We start from the raw sequence: 24,194 nt of genomic DNA on the forward strand, positions 1-24,194 counted from the left end.
CGTTAACACTTGTGCGAAGAGTGACTTAAAGATCGATCTGCCTGAACATCAGAGAGGTGTTCTCCAGTAGAGGATTCTGAGAATGAGGCTGCTGGGTTTTACTCTTTTGTACAAGTGCCTCTTTATTGGAATAAATGAAACCTGTAGGTTTCTTTTCTTTTTATTAAAAAGAGTCACTTAAAATGACTCTTTAATAAAAAAGTTTTTATAACTCTTTAATAAAAGAGAGTTTTTATAAAAAAAATTTTTTATATAAAAAAAAAATGACAGGACCAGGGAGATGGCAGTAGGTAAAGTCTTCAGAACCCACATAAAGCCAGACTCTAGCACTGTGTCCTACGGCAAGATGGGGGTGAAGACAAAGGGGTCCCTAGAAACCGGCAGGACACCTGATGGACACAGTGGAGAAACAAGAGACCGCATCTCAAACAAAGTAGATGGTTGTTCTCTGACCTCCAAAGGTGTCCATGCAAGTGCCTGTACTCACATGTACTCACATTCATGTGCAGATAGACATCCTACATACCCTCCTGCACATCCATTACATATATCCTTCATGCACGCATTTATATCCACACCCATCCTGTATCCATCATGCACACATCACATACACACCCATCCTGCACATCCATTATACATACCCTTCATACATGCATCACATACACACCCATCATGCACACATCATATATACACCTATCATGCATATATCATATACACACCCATCATACACACATCACAGATACACAAAGACAGAAAATTATAAAGGAATTATTTGAATCTTCATTTTATGTGCTGCTAAGAAACAGGATTATGCCTCAGAGCAGAGCCAGACCCTCATCATCTCATTTGAGGTAGAGGAAGTCCCAGCATGGGCTGTGGCTGCTCCAGCCAGATGGGCTGCCTGGACCTGTGGAAACCCCAGCCATGACTGGCAGCTCAGAAGCCCTGCTGTCTGGCACTGGCGAGGGCCCAGGGCTTTGTCTTTCTTTCTTGGCAAGCAGTAGCAGTCAGGGGCCATGTGGGGGGTTGGCACAGTGCCTTGAATTCATTAAATAATAATAATAATAGCCATTGTTCCCCGGGCCTTTGCTCTGGCCAAATGCTTCATGTACGCACTGAGGATGGTATTAGAACCTTCATCTGCCAACGGGAAATTAGACTTGGGGAGATGAAGATGCTTAGCAAGAACTCACAATGGAGAGGCTGTCCCGGAAAGTCCGTGGTTAGGGATCCCCTGTTCGGTTTTTAAATTGCAGATTCTGACTCAGCAGATGTAGGCAGGGCCTGACGTGCTCTGTTCCCAGACTCCACTCTGCTGGCCACCCACGTGAGACCATTGCGGCGAGGTCTACAGGGCTACTCGCTTGCTGGGAGACATTTCAAAGTTATGTGCTACCCAGCACATTTTAGGTTGATACTGAAATATTCATCATAAGTCCAATAAGGTATTTTATGCAAGGCTGAGGAGGCCCAAGAAATGAGATGTGAACTATTTTAGATAAGTATTTAATTATAGAGTTCAATTTAAAAGTCTTACTTGCCTTATTTAAATTACATGCAAGATCTCAAAGAAATCACAATTATAGTCTGCTAGACATGTTTTAGAGTCTTAGCAAATTTTTTAGATCTATTTGAAAGAATAATGTCTTAATTTTGTAGTGTTCTAACACAGGCCAAACTTATTCTTGAGGAAACTCCTACAGGCATGGTGCTGCACACCTCTAATCCCAGCACTATGGAGACAGAGGCAGGTGGATCTTTGTGAGTTCAAGACCAGCCTGGTCTACATCGTGAGTTCCAGGTTGATTTTCTTTTTGTTTGTTTGTGCTTTTGTTTTTTTTTTTGAGACAAGGTTTCTCCATGTAGTTTTGGTGCCTGTTCTGGATCTCGCTTTATAGACCAGGCTGGCCTCTAACACACGGAGGTCCACCTGGCTCCCCCTCCCGAGTGCTGGGATTAAGGGCGTGAGCCACCAGTGCCCGGGCCAGGTCAATTTTTTTAAAAAATGTGGTAGGAACTAGCACTTCCCTTCCCTCTGGGTTTGGTATCCAGGAGGTTTGTAAAAACCAAGGGAAGATGGCTGTGAGAACCACCTCTGGTGGGTTTGAGAAATGAACATGGGTTGATGTAATGAGGATGGAGTATGACCGCCATTCCATCCTGATTACACACCATCTTGTCCAAAGTGTGTGTGTTAAAGCTGAGGCATGGGCTAGAGAGAAGGCCCAGCTGGTCAGGTACCTGCCACAGAAGCAGGAGGAGTCAGTACCCATGTGAAAAGACAGTTGTGACATGTGTGTGGAACCTCAGTGCTCGGGAAGAGAAACAGGAGGGGTCTGGGGCTCCTTGGTCAGCCGGCCTAGCCGAACAGCTGAGGGATCCTGTCTCAAAAAAAGGGAAGCAACCGAGGAAGACACTTAATATCAATCTCCAGCCTTCATGTGCACATGCACCTACACAAATAACATACTATAGCACACACCATACACACACACAAACACCACGTACACACACGCCCTACACACATACACACACACACACACACATACACACACACACACACACACACACACACACACGCCCTACACACAAACATCACACACACCACGTACAACATATACCATAAACACACACACTGCATACAGCATACACACACACACACACACACACACACACACACACACGCCCTACACACACATGCCCTACATGCACGCATGCCATGCACACACCACATATAGCATACACCACAGACACACAACCATCACATACAGCATACACCACACATACACACACACATATACACACACACACATACCACACTACACATACCAAAAATACATACTGTGCACATGTGCGCGCACGCGCACACACACACACACCCCATACACACAAAATTGAGGCTCTAAAATTTGACTGCCAATGTTTTCTGGATAGACTGTTTCTTGGGGCCCTCTGGGCTCTAAGAAGGTTTCTATTCCCTTTGAGACTGTCTGGGAGACGGCAGATCGGGTCCTTGTCTGTTCATGGTCTCTGAAGCTGTTGTATGTTAGACCCCAGAGTCTACACCAGCCTCAGACCATGGTACAGGCTTTGGAGACACAGCAGAAGACTGTGTTTGGCACAGTAAATTCAGTTACTGGAGGAGACTAGTCCTGGTCACCAGGTAGGGTGGGCAGCCAGTGAGGACCTAGGAAATGTCCTCAATCCTGAGTGTCCCAGGGAGCCCTACAAGGGGCTACAAAGGGAGCCATTAGGGAATGGCCCTCGGGTGACAGACACTGTGACCCCGCTGCACCATGGCCCTCTTCTTGGAACAGCCTTATTTCTCAGAGGTCAGCAAGTCGGCTTAACCAACCGCTCATGAGAGAGGGAGCAGGATAAGTTAGTTGTTTGTTTGACAGAGGGAGACATGGAACAGGGTGCCGGGTGCAGTGCCTGTACCTTTAATCCCAGCACCGGGGAGGCAGAGACAGGCGATCTCTGTGAGTTCGAGGCCAGCCTGGGCTACATAGTGAGTTCCAGGACAGCCAAGGTTACATAGTGAGACCCTGTCTCAAACAGGGATTTGGAAAGCAGAAAAAAAACAGAACCAATGGCCGTGGAATGGGAACATGCATTGCTCAAGAGTGCTTAGACCCACGGCACATGGATCCCAGAGGGAAGAGGAGATGGGCAGGGTGGGGACAGCACCTATTGCCACCACCCCTCTCTGTGTGTGAATGGAGATAGGTCACAGTGTCTCAATCCCTGCTTCCTTAAGAATGAAGAGGATGCAAAATCCAAACAGACGCACAGGTCCCCAGCGGCTGCGTGTGTCTGGTTACAGCATGCCACCATGCTGGCGTAGGCCACATGGTGCAAAGGTCAGCAGTGAGAGCTCGCTCAGGGCTGGGTACGTGGGTGGCTGATGGCTTGGAGACTGAGGGGGCCACGCCCACCTTCTAAGTGACTCATAGTATTGACCTCACTTGTACCTGTGGAGGCCAAAGATGCCTGCTACAAGACGGGGCCCAGCAGCTTGCACTTGGTATTCATTATCGAAAAAGTGCAGTGTACAGACTAAAATCTGGCCTCCCAGAGGCTGAGATGGAGTGTTCCGTGTGGCACAGCCTTCAGAAGGGCTGTGCGTCACCTACGTTCCTGATCCCTGTTCCCACATTCCATTCACATGCATTTTCCTATCCAAGGTAAACATTCTGCTGTGGAATCTTGTACTTTGTATTTATTTATGTTTGTTTGCTTATTTATTTTACTGTGGTACTGGGGATGAGTCCCAGGACATGAAGGGTGTCAAATACATCTTTGATTCCCAGCTATGGTCTCACTGCATTAAAAAAAAAAAAATCACAAGTCTGGTTTTTAGTATTTTGGGGTAACCCTGGCTCAGTGCAGTGTGGTCCTGTGTAAGGCACAGCCTATGTTGATACAGTTCTTGGTTTGGTTTCCCAGAGTCCTGGGCTAGGTAAGGACTTCCATCTGAAAGAAAGGAGAGGGTGCTGGGTGGAAATAGGGGTGGGAGGGGATGAGCACTGGACTGTGGGAGAGCTCCAGGCACTTCGAGAGCAGTTAACGAGGTCTAGCCTGGCCCATCCTCACATCCATACCCGGACTCTGGCTGCGGCCGAGTCTCAGGGCTCAACCTGTGCAGGCCTGGGGTTGGTTCTAGGAGAGCCGGCTGACAGTCTTGTCCTTGCATCTTCAGTATCAGGTCGACCTCCCCCAGCTGGTGACCCGGAGGCTGCAGGTCTCTGTGTGGCACCTGGGCACCCTTGCCCGGAGGGTGTTCCTCGGAGAAGTGATCCTTCCTCTGGCCACGTGGGACTTTGAGGACAGTTCAACACAGAATGCAAGATGGTATCCACTTCGGGCCAAGGTGTGTCTTGAGGAGCGGGGTATGTATATTTGTCAGTTTTCTGTGGCTGTGATAAAACATCATGACCAGAAGCCACTTACAGAGGGTGTGTGTGTGTAGTTTTGGCGTACGGTTCCCGATGGATAGATTCCGTCATGGCAGGGAGGTACAGCAGCAGGGCAGGATGCTTGGAGACTGCTCACACCTTATGGGCGAGCAGGAAGCAGAAAGGGCAAATGATGCGGGGTGAGGTTCTGAACTCTCAAAGCCCACCCACAGTGACACACTTCCTCAAGCAAGGCTCCGGCTCCCCAAACAGCACCCCCCACTGGGAACCAAGTGTTTAAATTCATGAGCCCGTGGAGTGACATTTTTCATTCCGACTACTCAGGGGCCAACCGTGCCCAGTCGCCTTGAACTCACTTCTTTTTCAGAGGATAAACCATCACTGCCCCCCCACCACGCACACATGCACGTGCGCGCACACACGCACACACACTCGCAGTGTGTGTGTGTGTGTGTGTGTGTGTGTGTGTGTGTGTGTGTGACATCTTTGGCTGGCAACCATGAGTATCCCACCCAGCCTCCTTTGGTGAATGGAGTAGCAGAATGCCAAGCTAAAGTCACCCCACCTGGTGCCAGCTAAGAGTAGCCCAGCACCCCGTCACTGAATGGGGAATGAACGTCCATCCGCAGGCCTGCCGTGGGGCTCTGGCACCAGGATATTCTGGGGCTGGGCTGGGACTTGCTTTCTAGACCTAAGTGTCCCTGTCCCAGTTGGCACCAAAGAAGGACCCGTTGGATGCTTCAGTGTAAATGGTAGCTGTCCCAAGCAGGCTTCCAGGAGTCCTGGCTACCCCGAGGGCAGCTTCTCACTTCTGGTGGCGGCAGCCATGACATTCCTCCCTCCCAGCATACTTTGCCACACCCTGAGATGGAAGGTCTATCAGATTCAGGATCACCTCTCTGGGCTTTTCAGTCACTTTCTGACAACATCACTCCTGACCAGAGGAGCCATTTGTGAATGGTGTCCCTACAGGGGCTGGACACCCATGGCCTACAGAGCCATCATGTATGGCTTTAGGCACAGTCTGCAACCCTCTCTGCCTTCGGTACCCGAAGGAGGCACTGGCATGGAAGAGTAGCTCCAATCCTTACTGACCTAGAGCGAGCCGGTGGCTGGGGACGGATCTTGGTTTTTCCAAGCCCCGGCTTCCCTGGGGTCATGCTGTGCCCAGTGGCTTCTGATGTTCTAAGGCAGTGGACTGCTCCTCCCACGCTGAGGGTCTAAGGATGGCGGGGTGAGTCAGTGCAGAGAGAGGACTAATTCACCAGGCATCCCCATTCCATCCCTAAGCCTTGAGAGGGTCTGTGGGGATGGGGCAGGGCATTTATGGACTGGGTTGGGACAACCGCACAGCACAGGTCATTTGGAGGTGCCGGGCAAAGATCCTGCTTCTGAGCTCTGCCTCTCACCCTCAGGTTGAGAAACAGGAAGATAATATTCCTCAGAATAATGGAGAACTTGCTGTTCGGGCCAAGCTGGTCCTTCCTGCAGGGCCAAGAAAGCTCCAGGAGGCCCGAGAAGGTTAGTGACCTCCAGTCCCGTGAGCATTTGTTTGCGTCCCTGTTCCCAAAGCCCAGAGGGCAGGCCGTTTGAGGTAGGCAAAAGATTTTCCACTGCCCATTGACCCTACACTTTCCAGTCCCTGGAGCTGGTGACTTGAGGGGACATGGGTAACCGGAATAGACAAGGCCTCCGGTGCACACGTCATCTTTCCTAAAGTCTAGACTGGACAGTCCCTGGCCCCGTTGAAAAAAAGGGACACCGTGGCAGCATGCATCCAGAGTACAGGAACCAAGGATGCTTCTAGGGCACTGGGAGCTGGAGGCTGAGAGAGATCAGGGTGGAGCAGGTCCAAGGGCAGATCCTCAAGCTGTTTAACTTAGATAATGCAAGGTACATGGACGGTGAGGGCATACAAGGACATGGGGGGGGGGCGGGCGGGGGGAGACTCTCAATGACAAAGGGTAGTTTAGTGACTTTGGCAGGAATAGGAGGACATTCTGATTCCGAGCTCCCAGGGCCGGCAGCCTGCACCTGCTGGAGGTCACCAGGAAGGGCCTCCCCAGAACAGCAGCGAGCGTATATGGCTCCCTTCTCAAATCATGAGTTATGATGATCAGCATTCACGGCTTTTCCCCCTGTGGTTTCTCCAGTCCTCTGGCTAACTGCCACCTTCCTGCATTTGATTGCTCCTTCCAGTCCGTCTGCATGCTGGCTGCAGACGCAGGCAGTGTGTGGCCAAAGCCGGTGAAGGTGTGGAGGAACAGCACCTCTCCCTCCTGGTCTCTTAAGGCCAAGAGGCTGTGGGTCTCCTCCCTCCTGCTCTCTTAAGGCCAAGAGGCCGTGGGTCTCCTCCCTCCTGCTCTCTTAAGGCCAAGAGGCTGTGGGTCTTCTCTGGAGGCCACCACCTTCTGGCCGTTGATACTGTATCCTAACATATCAGGAAAAACATGTTTAATCCAAGTTCTGACTTTCCTTCCAGGGACAGGAGGTCAGTTATCGCTTAATGGTCAACTTTGTTTGGTTGTGCTGGGAGCCAAGAATTTACCCGTGCGCTCAGATGGTACCTTAAACTCATTTGTTAAGGGGTAGGTATTAGATGTGCTGGTGAGTATATACTGAGCATGGTCCAAAATCTGTAGGAAACACCACAAAGTGTAGACCATTTGAATTCATCTTATTTTAACTTTCCTATGAAAATCTAAAATAGGGCTGGTGAGATGGCTCAGTGAATAAAGGCCCTTGCCAGGTCGGATGACCTGGGTCCCGTCCCCTGGAACCAACCACACAGTGGAAGGAGAACCGGCTTCTGCAAGTTGGTCTGTGTCCAACACATGGGTGGCATGCTCACTTGTTCCTACATGCGTGCACATACAAAGTAATTAGATTAAAAAGAAAATCAAACACAGCCTATTTTTAAGAACCAAGAAGTCCAAGAAACAAGGTTTGGCTATAAGAAGCTTGGCTGGGAATAGCAAATTCTAAACAGAAACCCAGACTCGTCAGTTCTTGATATACCAGAAATCAGTTTTGAAGTTGAATATGGAAAAGCTCAGGTAGTGGTTCCCTAGCTCAGCACCTCCTCTTGCGTTAAGCATCGAATGGTCACTCTGTGCCATTCTTAGTCACTACAGGCATGCCAGTGTCCTCAAGAGAAAACGCTAATAATTAAGGCACGAACCCCAGTTCCTGAAGCATGGAAAAGATGGTGGCTCCTCAGGACAGAACCCCTTGCTGCTACTGTGTATGCCCTAGGGCAAGCTAGCCTTCCTAAATGTCTTTTCGGAGAACGGGACAAAATGAAGCCATGTACATACAGAGCCCTGGTTCTCCGGCATTGGTTTTAATGGCGGCATGGCCACGAGGCGATCACATTGAGGGCCACATGCCACAGAATTCCAACTTACCCTACATACCTGACGTGGGATCTAGCTCGAAAAGGAAATAGGAATGCTAGGGAGAAGGCACACGGGCAGGCCTCAAGACTCTAACCCAGTTCAGCTCGGAATGGGTGCGGCTGACAAACCCACAGGTACCTGTGGGGATGGGGATTGTAGGCTGGGCTGTGGCCTCAAGGTTCCCGTGTCCTCCTTCAGCTGTCTCACTCTGCCAGACCAGCAAAAACTGCGTGTCAAGTCCCCAGTCCTGAAGAAGCAGGCCTGTCCCCAATGGAAACACTCCTTCGTGTTCAACGGTGTCAGCAGCTCCCAGCTGAGGCAGTCCAGCTTGGAGCTGACCGTCTGGGACCAGGCCATCTTTGGGATGAACGACCGCCTGCTTGGGGGAGCCAGGCTTGGTTCAAGTAAGTCTGTTCACTGTTTGTGGATCTGTGTCTCCCAGAGTTTACCGGTGAGAACCACAGGCGTCTGTCCTTAGTGACTGCCCTACATGAGTACAGATTTCTACAGTGTCAACCATTCTGCTGGCTTTGAAGCTGCCCTTGTCCCGTCATAACGGGAATTCCCAAGTCCAGGGTTAACTCGACAACAGAGAGATAATACAGCCAAGTATTCCAGCAATTTAAATCAGATTTGGATCAGCTAGAAAAACAAAAGCTTCAGGGTTCACAACAGGCAAGGGACAGTGTTTACTTTTGTTCCGGTGTCAATCATAAGAGGATTATTTTCTTAAGGAAAATATCTTAACCCAGACAAACATACATCTGGAAAGACGTCACCGAGGGGACAGACAAGGGCACCATTCACTGTGGCTTACCCAGAGGCTGCTGGCATTGTATGGACGGCCTCCTACTGGGAATGGGCAGGTTCTGTATTCCCATCTAGTTCTCAGCAGGGCTCCAACACTGAAGCCCCCCCAGCCACCCCAGACATCTCTCCAAGAGACTGCCAGCTAAGAATTACTAAACAGGACTTGGAGTTGCATTCCTTAGAATGCACGTTTCAAAGCAAACCCTTCCTCTGAGACATCCTTTCCACGAAAAACCAGGGCCTCCAGACCACCTTTGGCCTCAGAATTAAGTTCCATGATGCCCACTGGGAAGAAGTGGATGTCTGGAGTCCACCTCCCCTCTCTTTAGAGCAGTGGTTCTCAACCTTCCTAATGCTGCAACCCTTTAATATAACCCCCTCATGTTGTGATGACCCCCAACCATAAAATTATTTTCGTTGCGACTTCAGAACTGTAATTTTGCCACTGTTATGAACTGTAAGTATTTGTGTTTTGTGATGGTCTTAGGTGACCCTTGCGAAAGGGTCATATGGCCCCCCAAGGGTCACAACTCACAGGTTGAGAACCACTGCTTTTGGGCATGGAATCCTAGGCTTTGGGGGCATCCTTCTAATGCCCCAGTACATCCTGTTCTTTTTTTTTGAGCTGAGGATCGAACCCAGGGCCTTGGGCTTGCTAGGCAAGCGCTCTACCACTGAGCTAAATCCCCAACCCAACATCCTGTTCTAATCCCACCGGTGCAGGGGTGGGGTGGGGTGCCTCTTAGTCTCAAGTTGAGGGAGAGAACAGGCGTCTCCTTAGCTCAAAAGCTAGGGAGGGCAAAGCGGCGTCCTCACCCACCACCACCTACTGTCTCATTGCAGAGGGAGGTGCTGCGGGTGGTACGGACCCGTGTTCACAGTCCAAGCTTCAGTGGCAGAAAGTCCTGTCCAGCCCCAACTTATGGACAGACATGACCCTCGTCCTGCACTGAGGTTGAGGCCCGAGGTGACTGCCGACCCGCAGAGGTCGACGGGATGTGAGATCATCGCAGAGTCAGACCCACCAGTCATTGACTGCAGTTGTGGTGTGTGGCCAGACAACAGAACCAAGACTGCTCCCTACCACAGCCAGGGGGAGGTTCCGGACTTGAGTGGGAATGTCCCGATTTCAATAAACGCTCGGCAGCGGCCCACGGCTCCCAGCATTTATTAACAACAGAAGTTCTGAGCTTTGTGTTTCAGAGAAAAAAAAAAAAAGTGTGGTGAGTGTTGTTTGCCTTGTCTCCTGTGGAAAGCCTCCCGGTGGAGGAGGAGCCTGGGAAGACATCTTTCTGGTTAGTGCGCTGGCATGTCCCGAAAATCCCCCACGCAAGCAGACACAGGCCTCGGAGAGCTTTTATTGTGCATACGTCTGGTGCTGTGACATCACAACTGAGGAAGACAGGAACTGAAAACAGGTAGGGACAGGCGCTCACAACAGACGGGGCAGTGTCCCTTCAGGGTCCGAGTGTGAATGCTCTCAGCGTGTATTTCTTTAAATGAGAAACTGACAGAAAATTGAAGTGTGCATTCACACGCACAAAAAAACCCACTAACATTCTGTACAGATACGATTACTGCAGTAGCCAGCTCCCAACTGCCCCACGTCACATCAAGTGTCTCGATGACATGGTTCTTAATATTCTTTTATTCTGTAAAAGGTAACAAAATATACAGAACAAAACTTTCCCTTTTTAAAACTAATGTTACAAACCCATATTATCACTTATATAAATACTATTCTCTATAGCAAATCATTAGGTATATAAGTCCAACAACGTATGCTAACAGTAAGCATGAAAACAGTTTTGTATCGGAGGGTCCTGTACCGTACACTCTGAAGGACCGCCGTACACTCGGCCAGTGGTGTGCAGGAAGGAAATTGTGAGGGGAGCGTGCTTTAGACTCACACAGCAAAATCATTTTCACCCCCACCCCCGCAAGGAAAAACACAGAGATGGATCCTTCATAGAAATTAAGAACATAATCGATTTGAGCTCATTTCAAAACTAGAGAAAGTATGGCACCCATGTGTAAGCCACGGTGTGGTCCCTAATGATAATGAACCTGTGTCACACGGGCCAGCCTGAAGTTCCTTAGACTTTAGAGGCATCCGAATCCACTGCAATCAATCCTGCTGCAAACAGGAAGTGACTCAGTGACTGTCATGAAAAATCTGGCCTGTTTGGCACTATGGTGTAAGTGGAAGTAGCCAGGGGGGGTCCACGGGGGCCTGGTGCAGAACAGTGCTGCCCCGTAAACTGCTCTTTAAGGGACAGGAACCTGTCAAGGGGGGTTCTAGACTTAAGAGTACTAAAGAGCCGAGTGTGACACACCCTGCTGTGAGGTGCCCTCCGCCCTTGGTCGTGGCGTGGCGTGGCCTGGCCGGGCCTTTACATGGCCTCGAACTCGTCGATCCGCTGCTTGGTGTTGCCCTGCCTGATCTGCCGCAGCGTCTTGTACTTGTCCCGACCTTGCCGCATGTTCTCGTTGTGGATGATGTCATTGTGGGTCCTCTTGTTCTCATCCCGGGCCTGGGACAGCTCGTTGCTCAGGGTCTGCAACACGAAGCAAGCGAGCGTCCATTACCTGCCTGCCTCCCCTGTGAAGTCACGGTGCTACCACAGTGACATCGTGGAGTGGCTGGGACGTGAGACCACGGAAGGGGCCGGAGAGAGTGCAGGGGTGGGGTTCTGAGGAAGGGCTGAGCCCACTCACCAGCAGCTGCCGCTGCACACGCTCGTTCTTCTCGGCCTCGGTGATCCGCTTCTCCTCGTTGCGGTCGTCCAGGATGCCTTCACTGGAGAGCTCAGCGCTGTAGCCCATGGGCTCTGCCCCCTCGTCCTGCAGCCCCTCCTGCACGTGGTAATTCACCGGCTCGTACACTGGCGGCGGCGGGGGTGGGGGGGCCGTCATCACCAGGTGCAGCTCCTCCTTGGTCTTCACCAGGTCGTCCTGGGCTTCTTTGGCCTTTGGGGAGGAGACCGCTGGTCAAATGAGAACTCTTTTTCCCCACACACAGCCTGTCTTGTAAGAAGCGGCGTGGTCTGCCAGCAGGGAGCCTAGGGATTCTGCCTCTGCTTGGCTCTCGGCAACAGTGGCGCCACGCGCGTCCAGACGCCGGGCACTTCAGAGCACCGTTTCTTCCTGCCTGTAATCCTGGTATCCACTCACTGGCTGTGTTCTCCCGCTGTGGAAGTGTCTGTGCATGCCTCTCCCTCTGAGTGGTATTCTCATCCACCTCACCCCCTACAAATGGCTTTCTTCACCTGCTTCCAACGGGTTGGAGGACATGTAAGGTATGGATGAGAGAGGCAGGCCCAGGACAGCCCCAGAAAGGGACTCCTAGAAAGAAGCAGGGCACGTGGAGAGGGACATGGGAACACAGGGGGAGGGGTCTGGGCCCTCCTTCAGCTACAGCAGATTGACCCTGACTGACACAAGGCAGAAGGCCGCACTGACGCCGCCCCAATCTGAGGAAGCAGGCTCAGAGGTGAGCCTGGGCTGTCTGTCACGCTGGTCTGGGGACCTCCGAGGTTCTTCAGTATACTCCAACTGTCACATGCTGCTTCAAAGCTCTGTGACCCCCATCCCAGGGGGTACCCAAGCAATTAGAATCAAATCTAGTTCCCGATCGATGGGTGTGTGTGTGTGTGTGTGTGTGTGTGTGTGTGTGTGTGTCTGATCATGGCCGAAAGAGCGTGGGAGGTGGGAAACAAAGTGAGGAAAAGGACTGAGTAGGTCTCTGTTCCTCTGCTAATCCAACGCCAGCCTGCTGGTCTACCTCTTCAACAGGGTCGGTCAAGGCCATTCCTTGGGGGATTTCTCTCTCAGTAACAGAGAAGGCATCTGCAGAGGATTCTGAGCGGGTTCAGAAGCTTGTGATGTGTGACCTGCAGCTGAGCTAGGGCCCCCTGCCACGCCCCCCGCCCGCCCCGGGTGCCCTCTGCCACGCCCCCCGCCCGCCCCGGGTGCCCTCTGCCACGCCCCCCGCCCGCCCCGGGTGCCCTCTGCCACGCCCCCCGCCCGCCCCGGGTGGCCGGTGTCCCTACGGCCATGCAGGTCTCTGGGGTCTCTGGGGTGGGACTCACCCGATGCTGCCACTCCTCCACCTCGTCCTCCTTGCGCCTCCGAGCCTCCTCCAGCAGCGCGATCTTGGCGGTGTACTCGGCCAGCTCTGCCGCCTAGAGGGGAGGGCACCGCGGTTTCTAGAACCCGCCTGGCAGAGTCCATTGGTGACCCGACATTCACCCACACGAACGAACGGCCTCCCTGGTGACGAGCTCTGCCCCCTCCTCCTTTGTGGTCAGGGGGACTCTTCTCTGTACCTCCCTGTGTGTCTGTGGGGGTCTGGGCACCCACATCCACCTCCCTGACTGAGGACTCAGACAAGTCCGGCCCACCCCTGCTGGCTCCCTGCGGCTGCAGCAGCAGATCTGCTTACAGCCCTAGCCGAAAGCTTTGCAAGGCAGGTGTTGCTGGTCTGACTCCCCAGGAACAGCCTCTCCATAATTGAGCATCTTGAAACCGGGCAATCCTACCAGCTGCTCCTGGCTCTTTATCTGATCCTGAGCCTGTCTCTCCAATTCCTCCTTGGCCCGCAGGGCGGCCACGCGGTCGGCCTCCAGGCGCTCAGCCTCCTCCTGGGCTCGCTTCCTCTCCTCCTCCAGCTGGAGGGCCTTCTCGATCTGCTCGGAGAGCTCTGTGGAGAACACGGAGTCAGAGTTGCTCAGACTCCCAGGCAGGAAACGAGGCTCGGCCTTCCCACCCCAAAGTGAGCTGATGGAGAATGGGTGAAAACTGATCCCAGAATCGCAAAGCCCTAGATTGAGTCCTGGGCTTGGAGGCAGGGACATCTCAGGGCTCTTTCCTGCTGTTTGTAAGATAACTTAGTGTGTGGAGACCACCGAGGAGCAGCTGGACAGACACTCCATTCCTGCGCTGGGCCTAACCCTGCTGCATCCTAATGGCACCACCATATTCCACAGCACACCCTTACCACTCATCACCTGGACACTGACTCAGACACAGAAATGGTCTGCTGGTGTCTTTCAGGCTCCAGCAAACAGCATCTCCCCTCTATTCTAAGTGTCCCCAGAGGGCAGGGCTGCTCCTATGACCCTGGAATGTATGGTGGAGCTGTCACAAGCTGGCTATGACAGCTGAGTGTGTGCTAAGTGGATACGGTATGAAGCCTAAAAGGCATGGAAGCAATGTGTCCCACATCTCTGCCCCTGACTGGAGTTTGACTACAGGTTGACTCACTGAACAGTCTCAGGAAAGTAGTGGGAAATTAAATATGACAGGCACAGACATTAATACAGCACAAGACTGCTCTCTGATCTCAGTGACGACATCGTCATCTACTTTGGGGGGGGGGTTGTGTTAAACAGACAGCACTCGTGACCGGGTCCCCTCTTGGCTGTGGGCCAACCCCAGGGTGATTGGGGGGTCGGGGTGGGGGAGGGCAGGGCAGCCTGAGCTGCTGACCTTTCTCGGCTCTCTTGGTCTTCTGCTCGTAGTCCTGCAGCCGAAGCATCAGCTCCTCCTTCTCCCGCAGCATCTGTTCCTTCTCTCTCTCCACGGTCTCTCTCCTCTTCTTTTCCGTTTCCAACTGTTGTCTGGTACAGGGAAGAGGCACCAAGGGAGGGTGAGGCAGACAGACCCGGACGGGCGGACACAGCCGCTGGCCTGCTACCTCTCTGTTCTCTCGGGAGCCTGTGCCTGGATGGTTTGTGATCAATCGGGTGGGAGAGGTTCCTGGGGGGCAGTCCCTGCCCAGGCCGGGGGTCCCAGACGCCCACAGACGTGGCGACATTCTCTCAGGCTCTCTGGCCACTCACCGCTCCAGCTGCTTCTGGTGCTTCTCCTCCCGGGCTTGGGCCTTCATCTGCTGCACCTCGATGGTGTCGGGCTTCCTGCGGCGCATGTACAGCTCGTGGTTCCCCATGCAGAGCTGCAGGATCCGCTTGTTGATTCTCAGGCGCGGGGCGTAGAACACAAAGTCCTACAGAGCAGAACAGGGCGGCTGGGTGGGCATCAGCTCCTCCAATAGCCTCCCTTCCCAAGACCACACTTCACGGAGTTCCTCCTCTAAAAGGTCGAATGCCACAGAGGATGGGGCCAGGAAAAGTCCACTCCCCGCGGGGAGTGTGTGTGGTCTGTGTATGTGCATGTGTGTGTGTGTCCACTTGCATATTTGTGGTCTACGTGTGGTTTGCCTAGCATGGGTGTGTACACACTAAGCCTCTGCCTAGGGCGCTCTATCAAGAGGCCTCTCCCGCCCTGAGAAAGGCAGAGCGGCTGGGTGTCACGAGCATCCCGGTGTGCCACGTTCTGGTGTCTGGTGTGCCATGTTCTGGTGTCTGCTGCCCCAGACCCACAGCATGTCACCATCCTTCCTTTCCTGGTCCTGCCTGTACACTACACCTTCACTCCTGAGCAGCTTCCTTCCGGTCTCCCGCCGAGCCTGTCACCGCTCACGCACTGGTCACCGCCCTGATCTCCACTGCTCCAGACTCCCGAGCCAGGAATTCGCTACAGCCTCCCAGTGCCGGCCCTACAATCCACGCGAACTCCTGAGCTGCACTGCCGCGCCGCCTTCAGGAGCATCCTTTCCTTCGGGGTGCCACACAGCCTAATCTACCCAACGATCCCAGTCCTGCTCCTGTGCCTGGCGGAGGGGTCCTGCCACCGTGCTAGCACGTCACTCACGTCACTCCTAGACACAGCTCCCTCCCAAGAGCAGGGGCTGTCCACTCATCTCTCTTCCCAGGACCGAATCAACACTCAGTAGCTACTGGTGTTCAGCAAGTATTTGCTGGGTAACAGCCCATTAATACACACCACACAGGGGGGTCCCACAACCCTAAGTGAGTCACTCCATCACGGGAATGAGGGTGACAATATAATGGGAATGTCCCTACGGGACTCGAGTAGTACCTGGGAACAGCAAACACTGGGCTGCCGCGCACAGTGGCCACCCACTGGTGCCAGCTGCTCTATGTCCTTGAAATGGAGGCAGCTTCTCAAAGAGGGCGGAGCATGGTGCTTGGAAGTTTTGTCACCAGTGACTACAGAAGTTTAGGGCAATGATGACAGACTCCTTTACTTCCTAAAACTTCTTGCTCCTTCCAGGACTAGCCTGGGTGACAGAGGGGAGACACGGTCTATCTGGAAATGCCTCGTGGCTTCCTCCAGCTAGCCTGGGTGACAGAGGGGAGACATGGTCTATCTGGAAATGCCTCTTGGCTTCCTCCAGCTAGCCTGGGTGACAGAGGGGAGACACGGTCTATCTGGAAATGCCTCGTGGCTTCCTCCAGCCATCGGGGAGGAAGGTGATGGAAACAGAGCCACCTTAGGGACTGACAGCATGCTGGACCAGCTTCTGTCCCGCCGCCCAAGGGTGGCCTGTTTAGTTCCTCTGTCTCCATGAGGCCACCTGAAACCCTCAACTTCCTGGGTGGGGCTCCCTTCTGGTTTCACAGACCGATTATTAACTCACTGGGTTTCCCAGGGAGGAGTCCACAGAGCTAAGAGACACAGGAATTTTTATTACCCACCTATCTCTTATTACACAAGAGAAAACAACCTTGGCTTATGGCTTCAGAGGCACACAGGCCCAGAATGTTCCACTGTGACTCACAAGTACGTGCAAAGAAATGCACCACCTCCCCTTTAGAAGAAGCCAATCACAAAGACTCAAGTGTCAGAGCTACAGGTGGACAAGAGACTCCCCGGCCCTTGCCTCCAAAAAACAGATCCAGAAACTACCAGAAAACACTTCAGAGAGTTGGCGGGCGGGTGGGTCAGGGGAGCGAATTTCTCCCATGCCTTTGAAAGAAGCCAGTTAGGACTCCAAGTTGAAGATTTCCAAAGTTCAAGTCCCCAAAGTGCATCTTGATGGAAAACAGAAGAGACAAGGGGGAGGCCATCTTAGTGATGGGCAGCCCGTGTCCTAAAACAGACATCACCAGGCACAAGAAGGCCGAGGGAAAGGGACCCAAGGCATCCCAAATCCCGTCAGGCAAAAGCGACCACCAGCCCTGCCACACTCCCAGGAAGCTCCCACGAGGCCACAGTGCAGTCCCAGGACCATCTTGGTCTGTCAGAGGGGCTCCTGAGAAGGCTGCCCCGAGCAACCACGTGAGCAGAGATGGAGCGGCGGCCTGAGAGCTCCCTGCCTTTCCCCGGATGCTACAGGGCCTGTTCTGAAGGGAAGGGACTGCCTTGGCCCTTTGCAGGCTGCCTGGACAGGCTGAAAGGGAAGTGAGGTCAGAAACCTCCCCCCGAGAGTCAAAACGAGGCCCCAAATCGCTGTGAGCTGGCTGGCGTGCAAGAAGCTCCCTCCTAGCCTGGCGGTCTGGTCCTCTAGAGAGGTTCTGTAAATTCCCAGGGTTCCCTTGGCAAGGCTGCACCGAGGAAGACACCCGACACCTCCTTCACCTCAGGGTTTCTGCTGTCTTTCATACCAAAGCCTAACCTTGAAAACGTGGCTCTCTGTGCCGAAGGTAAAATACTGAGGCGTGGCTAACCCATAGCCCTGGTGAGGTAGAAAGTCGCCAGGCCACTGCTTCCTCCATCGCCCCTCAGCTCCCTGACGAATGCTGTCTCCCCACTTTGGCCTACATCTGAAAGGCCCGCCTATGCCTTCCCTGTCCTCAGCCTGCTTCACTTTCATCTAAGTGGTACTGCTAGACTCACCATGAGAATCCTACTCTGCCTGGCTTCATGCTTTTCCCATCACAAGGTAGAACGGCGACTATTCACGGCCACAGGTCAATCCCGGAACACCGGGCTCCTGGGGTGCATGCAGCCAGAGATGGCTGTGTGGGTGGGGTGCATCTCTGTCGGGAGTCTTCCTCACTCACTCTCCACCTTATATTCTGAGGCAGGGTCTCTCACAGAAGCTCAGCCAGACTGGCTGGCGAATGCACTCCACGGATCCGACTGTGTCCATCTCTCCTTCGCTCAGCCCTGGGGTTACCGATGCCTCCAACTGCACCTGCCATTTAGGTGGGTGCTGGGATCCCAGACTCAGGCCCTCAAGCTTGTATAGCAAGCACCTGACTGAGGAAGCCAGCTCCTTACCTCCATTTCTTTAAGTGAAGCTTCCCACAGGGCTGGCCGATAGTGAACATGTCTGTACTAATGCTATCTAATCAACCGTGACTGCCTCAGCATCCTTTGGTTTTTCCAAAAGCTAAAAGTACGCCAACATACACGTATACATGGGTGCATATATTCTTCAACAGTCCAGCCCTAAAGTCCTGCTCCTCTGTCGGTGGAACCACAATGAAAAAAGCAATCTACTTCAGAATTTAGAAAGCAATCTACTTTAGCATTGTCTTGCTTTTCTAGCCATGGTACCTCACCGCCCACAAAATATGGGTCTGCTGTGACCCTCAGCTGGCGGGACGACACATTAACGGGAGCTGTTACCATGGAGCCTGAGTCTGTATTACACACAGTTTAATTTTAAAGAACTATGTGGGTGCCTGTGGAGAAGACTCGCAAGCTTACACACAGCAGGAAGCATTCCAATAAAGAAAATACTTTCACAAGCCAAGTCGAGACCTGCTGACTTGACAATTCTGACAGCCTGGCCCATGTGTGGGGAAGGCAGCTGGCAGTAACCTGGGGTGCTCCGAGTCCGCCTGCCGTTCTGGAGCAGCGCTCAGTCCTAAGAGGCTTAACAGACCTCCACAGAGCCCGTGTCTGCCTCTCTAAGCTTCCCACTGGAACTAGAGAACAAAAGACATGGGGACCCAACGTCTTTCCCAATCTATAACTGTTGTAAAAAGAGCAAGCTCTAGGGGAAAAAAAAATTACAATTAAAAAAATAAACAAAACTAGAAAACAGAATTCTTGCCATTTCCACCATACTACAGTTACGTCTATGTCTTCAATATCCTGAACTAACATCAGCTAGAAGTTAAATGCTGACGGAATAAAACCCAAATACAGTTCCATAATACATGGGTCCTTAAAGCTCTTTACATTCCTCTTCCCACACGGGCAAAGTACCGTGCCTGAGTGAACATCATGTGACGGACCAGGGTGACCAAAGGGGAAGGGGGGATACTCAATTGGAAGGAAGAAGTGAGAGGAACCCTGGGGACTCACTATGCTCTGAAACACTTGGAACGCTTCTTAATTGGTAAGCCCAAGAAGGTACAGAAGGCCAAATTTTGGTCCTTTGGACTTCAAAGTCTCATTGTGTACGCTCCAACCAGCTACCAAGGAGACGCTGGCATGCGCTGCACCCACAAGTTGGTATCAGGGGTAGGCTGGCTGCCCACACGAACATTGGGCAAGCTGGGTGTGCCACAGCAGAAGTGTGTCATTTTGGGAAATGCTTATTATCGCTTGGTCAAGGTCAATTGACTGAGAACTGTCCTTTCCTCTGTGTGAAGGCTGAGATTACATCATCCAGCTATGGATGGACACATCTGTTCTCCATGACAACCTCCCACTGCGGTGGTCAGTCACGTGGCCCAAAGATCTCTGAGTATCCATTAGAGGGAACTCTGAGAAACACTGCCTTCCCAGGACACAGGGGAGCCTCAGGGTTCCCCTGAACACCCAGCTAGCTGTGAGACTATAAGCAGCGGCCCGGTCTATACTTGAACTTACAGGTGCCTTCTTGTCGATGGGCTTGATGACAAACTTTTTGTCATTGAAAGAGATGTTCCTGATTTCACTCCAAGGGAAGCCGATCTTCGGGGTCAACCTGAGGTTAGAAGAAGAAAAGCAGCAGTTAAGTAGATGTCCACACGGGCGTTCTTGGACTGAGAGACCTTATCAAATCTTGCTTTAAAACACAAAGCAAGTCCAAGAAGCATAATTAATTTAAAAACAAAAAAAAAAAAAACCCACCACATTTCAACAGCCATTAGCATCCCAGGTCCAGTAACCTTGGAGCAGCTACACTGTCATGGTTCTCAGTTTCAGGAAGCTGTGTTACATCACCCTGGTCGTCTTGTGGTAAATGGCGGTTCTTAATCAGGAACACCTTTTTGTCCTATTGACCCTTGCCTGGACCACACGTCTACCCCACCCAAGCTCTCACACTGCCAGGGCCCTCACTTCCGCTCTGCTGGTCTGATTAATTTCCTGTCAGCCAACCAACTCTCTCTTCAGATATGTCAACGGTTTTTACTCGCTCAAGAGTGGCCTTACAGCTCTCAAACTACACTTTCAACACAGGGTTCCGGGCGGCCAACACGCTTCCTTGTCCCGTCCCCCAGGTCCCTTCCTTCCCTCCCCGACAAAAACCAGATCAGGGTTTGATTTAGGTATCATGTTACTTTTAGCTTTATAAAAGCATGCCTTGCTTTTCCACCCGGGCCTTCCTTCCAGAAAAGCCGCTGATTGACGGGCAGGGACGGCCGGATTCCGCACCTCTGGATCTCACCTAGCACACGTATGCTCCCAACCTTGCTGGATGCTGCCCCGAGTCAGTCCAGGGTGGCCCTGAGACTATACGAAAGCCCTACACAGTCTCACTACTCACTATCACTACGTCACTGGCCGAATTCTGGCTTTTCCATCGAGAGATGTCAAGACCCCACTGCTTTGCTTAACCATGTCCCCACCCAACTCTCCAACACCTTACCGGAAATAACAGCAGTCTGGAAGGACAGCCTCTCAAACCACTGTCCAAGTACCGTCATCAAAAACAGCCCTGGGCTGGGGACCTGGCTCACAGGTAAGAGTGTTCTCTACACAAGCATGAAAACCAGAGTTCAAACCCACAGAACTCCTGCAAAAGGCATCTGTAACCCCGGCACTACGTCGGCAGGGACACGCTTGGTGAGTTTCACTGGCAACCAGACCAGCTTCCGGCTCAGTAAGAGGCCTTGCCTCCAGGGAATAAAGTAGAGCATGATCGAGCAGGACACCTGATGTTCTCTGGCTTCTGTGCACGCACACCCACACCCACGTGTGCATCTACCTCCCACACTGTCCCACACATACCTAAAAGACAAATTAAACGGAGCGGGGGGCGGGGTGGGGGGAGGACAACCAGTCATTTCCTACAGTTTCTACTTTCAGAGGATCACAGCAAGGCTGGGGTTTGGGGTGAAATTCGGTTTCCCATGACATAATGGGCAGGGAGGGCCTCGCTTGGGCAGCAAAAGCTGGATCAGAAACAAAAGGCGGCCTCTGAAGCCCACAAGGGGGCTTCTAAGCATGGCGGCTGGCAGCTGGAGAAGTGAGGTCGGACACTGGCCAGGCTGGTTCATGGCTAAAAACCTTTGGTAGGGACTGTATGGGTTCATCCTTCACAGCTCTGTCACCTACGCCTGTAACCCACCACTAACATGTGTCACGGCACTCAAATGCGGTGTGTCCTGACACTTTACCGTCACGCGTGGGACTCATAACTTTCAGCAGTCTAGTTTTGCTGACGGGTCTCAAAACACTTGAAACGCAGCCACAGCCTGGGCCTACCAGCATCTCCTGCCTGTGCGCCGCCACACAGAGGAAAGCTAAGGCACAGCACTGACAGGCGGCACCTCCGGAGCACTTGCTCCAGACCCCGGGAACAGAAGCCGGTCACAGAAGACAGAACCAGGAGACAGCTGCTCAGTCCACAGTCACACTGCCAGGTGGCCAGGTCAACGTCTCCAGCTCCTAAAACTCAAGAGGCCAGGATCTGTCCCACAGCTCTTGTCTCTACAGGTCCCTCTAGTCTCTGACCCAGAAAAGCCAGGCCTCCAAGCTCAGGCACCTGTTTTCCAAAGGCCGGCTCCAACGTGGCCTTTAAGATTTTGAAAGCTCACATGTGTGACAATCCGCGGCCACTCACCAGCATAATTGCGGTATCAAAACACATGGGTTAAACATGGTAGTTGGGACTCACTTCTGAGTTAAAGGACTTCCTTTAATTCTTAACTGGTTGGAGAATGTAAGCCTACCAGGATTCTCTTTTCCTCTCCCTGTCCAAACAGAGATCACACGTAGGACATGGGCATGGTCCACCAAGGAGACTGCCGCAGGATTTATACTGTAACTGCCCTTATGTGCCACCCATTTAGAAGGGGGTGGGGAGAGATGCATGCCTATAATCCCAGCACTGGGGTAGCAAGAGTTGTGAGTTAGTCTAGAGTAGTGGAGGAGGCTGACATGACAATGTGGGATTGTCAACCAACCGGAACCAAAGGTATTTGGAGATGGCTGGTTGCTGGGCATGTACAGGATTGGACTGGGGCATTTTGAGATTGAGAGGGTAAGGACACCCTCAGCACAATGGAGTGACTTGGAAAGGACACAGGTACCAATGCCAAGGTCTCAAACAGCCTGAGTAACAAAATGAACACCACTGCTAACAAATACCCACAAGTTCACAGAGAGCCGAATAAATGGAAAAAAGAAACTGGCTCCTTCTAGTTAGTCTACACGTGACTGCCAGTTCTTGACACAGAAATCATCTCATGAAGGTTTCATCCACGGACATTAGGATCAACAGCTGAACGTCTAAGAATCTGTGTCAGTGAAGTCAGTTTCACAGAATCTCCTTAAAACACACTTGCCGACTACCTAGAGAAGGGCAGACATGTGGAGGCTCCTGGCTCGCACTGACTCCCCCACTGGGGGCTGGACAGACCCACTGACACCACATGTTGCTTTGTGGGGGGCCCTTGAGGCACTTTTATGGGATTCTCACCCCAAGGGCAAAACTTAAATCCAACTGTAAGCAAACCGCCGGCAAGGCCGAGCCGAAGACTTCCTAAGAAGTCCGTGGAAAGTCCAAGACAGCAAGGATGAAGACCAATCCAGACCCCGGGAGACAGCTAAGGGTGGTGCTGATGCGGGCTGGGTCACATGTGGGTCTACAGATGTTAGAGTTGGAGGAAGATGGGTAAAAGGTACATGGGAATTCTTTGTACTATTTTAAACTTAAGTTGAAAATAATTTTTTAAGGATAGTTTTTTTTTAAATTTTAATCCAAAATCTGTGGCAATGGAAATGATCTTTTCTTTCTTACTTTTTTTTTCTTTTTGATTTTTCCAGACAAGGTTTCTCTGTGTAGCTTTGCGCCTTTCCTAGAACTCACTTTGGAGACCAGGCTGGCCTCGAACTCACAGAGATCCGCTTGGTTCTGCCTCCCGAGTACTGAGATTAAAGGCGTGCGCCGCCGCCGCCGCCGCCGCCGCCGCCGCCGCCGCCGCCGCCGCCGCCACCACCACCACCACCACCCGGCGATCCTTTCTTTTTCTTTTTTTTGGTTTTTGAGTCGGGGTTTCTCTGTGTGCAGCCCTAGCTGTCCTGGAACTTGCTCTGTAGACCAGGCTGGCCTCAAACTCAGAGATCGGCCTGCCTCTGCCTCCCGAGTGCTGGGATTAAAAGCACGTGCCACCACCACCCAGCTGAGATAATAAATATTCTATGTCTTGGTAAACCTATTGAGCCCTAGTAAGTGATCGGCGTTTTCACTTCTTGGAACAAGTACAGATGCCACAATTCACAGTGAGACACATCTCACTTTGAGACACACCTGCTAGGGTGCTACCAGCTAGAAAACACGACCGTGTATCAAGTCATCCTCAGTGACCGCGTGGATGGAGTGCTCTCCCCAAGCTCCTCCGGGTCGAACTACCACTTCATGATGGAGTGGGGCGGAAGGCTGAGGGGGAAACGTGCTGGCAGAAGACGAACGGATCCGGGGCCAGTCTCGGTGTCCTTAGCTTTCATTTACTTTTGTGTCACAGAGTTCTGGGATGAGAATCCCAGGAGGAATTATAGCCCATTGGGGGGGAGGGGTGTTCGCCTACAGCCCCCTTCCAGCCAAGGGTGAAAGAAGGGGGGCAGACAAATGCTTTCAGTACCTGTGCCCCCCCCCTGGTCTATGACATATATCATTAACAGGGGGTCCCTGGGAGACATTTCCCAGCCAGAACCCACTTCGTTTCAAAAAGGCTACGCTAAAGATATATCTGTTTATTTGTGTATCAAATTGCCCTATTAACAATGTATCAAGAATATCCAATCCCCACCATTAATTAGTTCTGTTGGTGAAGGATGCAATTCAATCCCCAGGACCTAAGAGCTCTGGTCCCTC

At 52.2% G+C, this 24,194-nt stretch overlaps 2 protein-coding genes across 5 annotated transcripts in view; one reads left to right on the forward strand and one right to left on the reverse strand.

Annotated features, from left to right (window-relative positions):
- Sytl3 (synaptotagmin like 3) overlaps positions 1-10,274 on the forward strand; it is an 80,093-nt gene extending 69,819 nt beyond the window's left edge. For all 3 annotated transcript variants that reach the window (XM_076552866.1, XM_006978043.4, XM_076552867.1), the window contains 5 exons: positions 4,703-4,873; positions 6,335-6,440; positions 7,402-7,507; positions 8,516-8,721; positions 9,971-10,274. In XM_076552866.1, coding sequence (XP_076408981.1) covers positions 4,703-4,873; positions 6,335-6,440; positions 7,402-7,507; positions 8,516-8,721; positions 9,971-10,080 — 699 coding nt within the window. In that variant the 3' untranslated portion in view covers positions 10,081-10,274. The remainder of the gene's footprint in view (positions 1-4,702; positions 4,874-6,334; positions 6,441-7,401; positions 7,508-8,515; positions 8,722-9,970) is intronic.
- A 196-nt stretch (positions 10,275-10,470) lies between these two features.
- Positions 10,471-24,194, reverse strand: part of Ezr (ezrin) — a 44,422-nt gene continuing 30,698 nt past the window's right edge. The window contains exons 1-8 of one of the 2 annotated variants that reach the window (XM_076552868.1): positions 20,745-20,768; positions 19,763-19,859; positions 14,971-15,134; positions 14,618-14,748; positions 13,669-13,829; positions 13,219-13,311; positions 11,846-12,097; positions 10,471-11,685 (exon numbers count right to left, since the gene is read on the reverse strand). In XM_076552868.1, coding sequence (XP_076408983.1) covers positions 11,521-11,685; positions 11,846-12,097; positions 13,219-13,311; positions 13,669-13,829; positions 14,618-14,748; positions 14,971-15,077 — 909 coding nt within the window. In that variant the 5' untranslated portion in view covers positions 15,078-15,134; positions 19,763-19,859; positions 20,745-20,768 and the 3' untranslated portion in view covers positions 10,471-11,520. Of the gene's footprint in view, positions 11,686-11,845; positions 12,098-13,218; positions 13,312-13,668; positions 13,830-14,617; positions 14,749-14,970; positions 15,135-19,762; positions 19,860-20,744; positions 20,769-24,194 lie in introns of those variants that run through there. The other variant, XM_006978042.4, reaches the window with a different exon arrangement.

The sequence above is a fragment of the Peromyscus maniculatus genome, chromosome 16, assembly GCF_049852395.1.
Source record: "Peromyscus maniculatus bairdii isolate BWxNUB_F1_BW_parent chromosome 16, HU_Pman_BW_mat_3.1, whole genome shotgun sequence".
NCBI lineage: Eukaryota > Metazoa > Chordata > Mammalia > Rodentia > Cricetidae > Peromyscus > Peromyscus maniculatus.